The following is a 2898-nucleotide window of genomic DNA, read 5'->3' as shown; positions in this document are numbered from 1 at the left end:
ACAGAGTCCTCGGATGTACTCTCCTGCCAGAATTCATGCCCCCTGGGAAACCCACTGGTAAGATTCAACATTTGTATATTCTCTTACAATAGTAATTCCAAGCATTGCTGTGAGATTGCATGCTGCCTGAACGCTAGGGGTGTTGAAATTAATCGTTGCATCGATGCATCGCGATGTGGACATGGACAATTCTGCATAGTTGCAATAATAGACCATAATCGATTATAGCCTACTGACATCAATCACATATGCGCTTGTCACGTGAGTATTAAAAAAATGCACCGACTATTGGTTATTCATTAGCAACACTACATTCATCACATAAATGCACTGTACTGCTTTAGCCTGATATATTCCTCTTATTACAAAATGTTTAATGACTCTTTATGGCAGATGAGTGTATAGCTGTGGAGTACTTCCTGGCGCAGTCTGACAGAGGAGACCTGCTTTCTCCACTGGAGCATGTTGAAATCACTCCGCCAGAGACACAGGTTGAAGTTCAGGAGGATGAGTGTCTGGATGTTACAATATGTGATGCAGCAGACATCAATTTAGATGCACACACCCGTGGCAGTTCCAGCAGTCATGATGATTCATTGATCTCCTCTCTGGTAATGTCAATTTTCTTGATTGCATAGGAATGTTAGTTTACATGAGCAATTAATTAAATTATTCAGTTAATTAAAAGATTATTAGGTAATGCTGTACAATAAGTTTTAAGTTTTTTAACATTAGCTAACCACAACTGTTAACATGAACTAATAAAGAATCTAATCTCAGCATTTACTAATGCATGATTAAACTTCAAAATGCTAACTTTAATGAACCTGAACTAACATTAACTAACAAAAAAAAAGTCGTATTTTTATTAACTAATGTAAACAGAGATTAACAAATATTGGAAATGTAGTGCTCATTGTTAGGTCATATTAGTTAATGCATTGACCATCCTTAACTAAAGAAACTTTTTGTAAAGTATGACCACTTATTAAAACTAGTAAACTTTTTGAACACTCAGTTTTGTAACCCAATTTTGTTCTTCTCTTACAAATGTTTAAAAATAATCTAGGAAACCAGTCTTCCAAGTGGTGGCTCTTACAGTCCTGACATTGAAGACATTTCCTGCGCTGGGCCCAGCACATCAGCTCCGGTAAAGTTTCTAATACTTGATGCTGATGCTTGTAATTTGTTAAGAATGGTATATCAAAGAACTGTTAATAAACTATTTTGTAATGCAGGATTTTGTTTTTTCCCATTTTCAGGACAGTAGATGTGATTCAAGGGGTGTTCCTGGATGGGAGGCAGTGGATAACCTGGCAGGGTACCTCGTCAGCCTCAACCGCACTATCACTGCTTTGTCAACAAATGAGATAGCAGAGATCTTGCGGTTGTATTGGTGTCTGCATGCCATTGATCGGTCCCCCTCCACGTATTCCCTTAAGTGCAAGAAAAATGTCTTGCCAGGTCGCTGGAGAGCTTCTCGGAAGCATAGTGGCTCAGCCCCTGGTCAGCAAGCGGCTGAGAGGTGAGTTAAATTGTAGTGCACCTATGTTAAACTTGAGTCTTGTTTCATGCTGCCTGTGTAATGGTTTAATTCCTCTGTAAGGCTAAAAAAAGAGAATTGTGAAGAATCATGATCTAGGACCTTTTTTACAGTGTGTGCCATCATAAAGTATCCCACATTGCCTCATTTTCATCTGCATAAAATTCAAAAACATAATTAGTCTATATGTTTACAAAGCTATAATGAACCATGGAATAATAACATCATGCATTATACAATCAATGCATACTTTTATTTGCAGACTGTTCATGACCCATGGCCAGGCTGCCCAGAGACCTGATGTCAACAGGATTTCAGAATGCGTCACACTCAAGCTTTTGAAGGAATTCAGGGAAGCCAGAAACAGGCCTAAAGACAACAAGGGCAAAATCTTCCCAATTCCTCAGGCAACTGTGATGACGTATAGTCACATCAAGCAGCTGCTTGAAGACTGCAGAGAAGTGCTGGACAAGACCAACTTGGTGCTAGTTACGATCAACAATACTACAGTATCATCTTGGTGAGTTGGTTCTTGGCTTCCTGAGTTCACTTTAGTAGTACATTCCCATGAACAAGTGCACTTCAGTAACAACTACTGAATGAGCTATTCTAATTCCAAATTTGTATATTGCATAGATTAAATGTATACATTGTTTCACAGCAGCTTTACATAAATGTTAATGGTTGGAATACTTTATTGCTTAATATTACACAGCTCTCAGTTCTTGATTCTGATTGGTCAGTTGTGACATTTTCAAAGTCAGTTTCCCACAATAATGACCGTCATCAGTAGTAGTGCTGTGTAACAGGCTACTCATCTGGTTATCTGAAGCCAGCACTATTTCAATCATCTCTTGAATCACACCATGAATTCTCTTTTCATTCAAACCCTGTAAGACCCAGATGAGCATTTGTTATTCATTGTTGCTATAATCTACAGTCAATATTGGGGAAAGACAGACCTTGGAATGTTGCAACTGATCAACCAGAATCAAGCATTTTAGATGATGTACATCTAGCTGGTCATCACTGAAGGGTGTTGAAAACACAGTCCCATTTAGGATTTATTCGCATGATAAATAATGCTTCATGTGAGAGTACTGTAGGATAAAGTTGTAATTTTAAAAGCAGTTGTGCTCTAAGCTAAAAATGCTTGTTTTTCTTTCCCAGGCTTTTAGACCGACAGAAAAGAACTGATCGGGACACCTTGTTGCAAGGAGTGGAGCTTCCCCAGCAGGTTGATTTGGCGACTGAGCCACTACCAAAGCCTAAAGTGCTCCCATCAGCACCTGTTGAACATAAGCATGTTCCCATTGAGTTCCAGGAGCCTGAAAATCGGGAGGGTGAGGCAGTTA

General features: G+C 39.0%; 1 protein-coding gene across 1 annotated transcript; it reads left to right on the top strand.

The window, feature by feature from the left end:
- Positions 1-35: 35 nt before the first annotated feature.
- LOC107752689 (uncharacterized) lies at positions 36-2894 on the top strand (the record flags this gene model as incomplete). Its single annotated transcript, XM_016568716.1, has 6 exons — positions 36-57; positions 394-611; positions 1070-1150; positions 1263-1525; positions 1806-2063; positions 2714-2894. Coding segments are annotated over exons 1-6 (1023 nt in total), but the record flags the coding sequence as incomplete, so codon positions are not given.
- Between the last annotated feature and the right edge of the window lie 4 nt (positions 2895-2898).

This window comes from Sinocyclocheilus rhinocerous, unplaced genomic scaffold (assembly GCF_001515625.1).
Source record: "Sinocyclocheilus rhinocerous isolate Xijiao unplaced genomic scaffold, SAMN03320098_v1.1 scaffold741, whole genome shotgun sequence".
Lineage (NCBI taxonomy): Eukaryota > Metazoa > Chordata > Actinopteri > Cypriniformes > Cyprinidae > Sinocyclocheilus > Sinocyclocheilus rhinocerous.
Note: the sequence above shows the minus strand (reverse complement) of the source record. Positions and strands in the feature narration are given on the sequence as shown.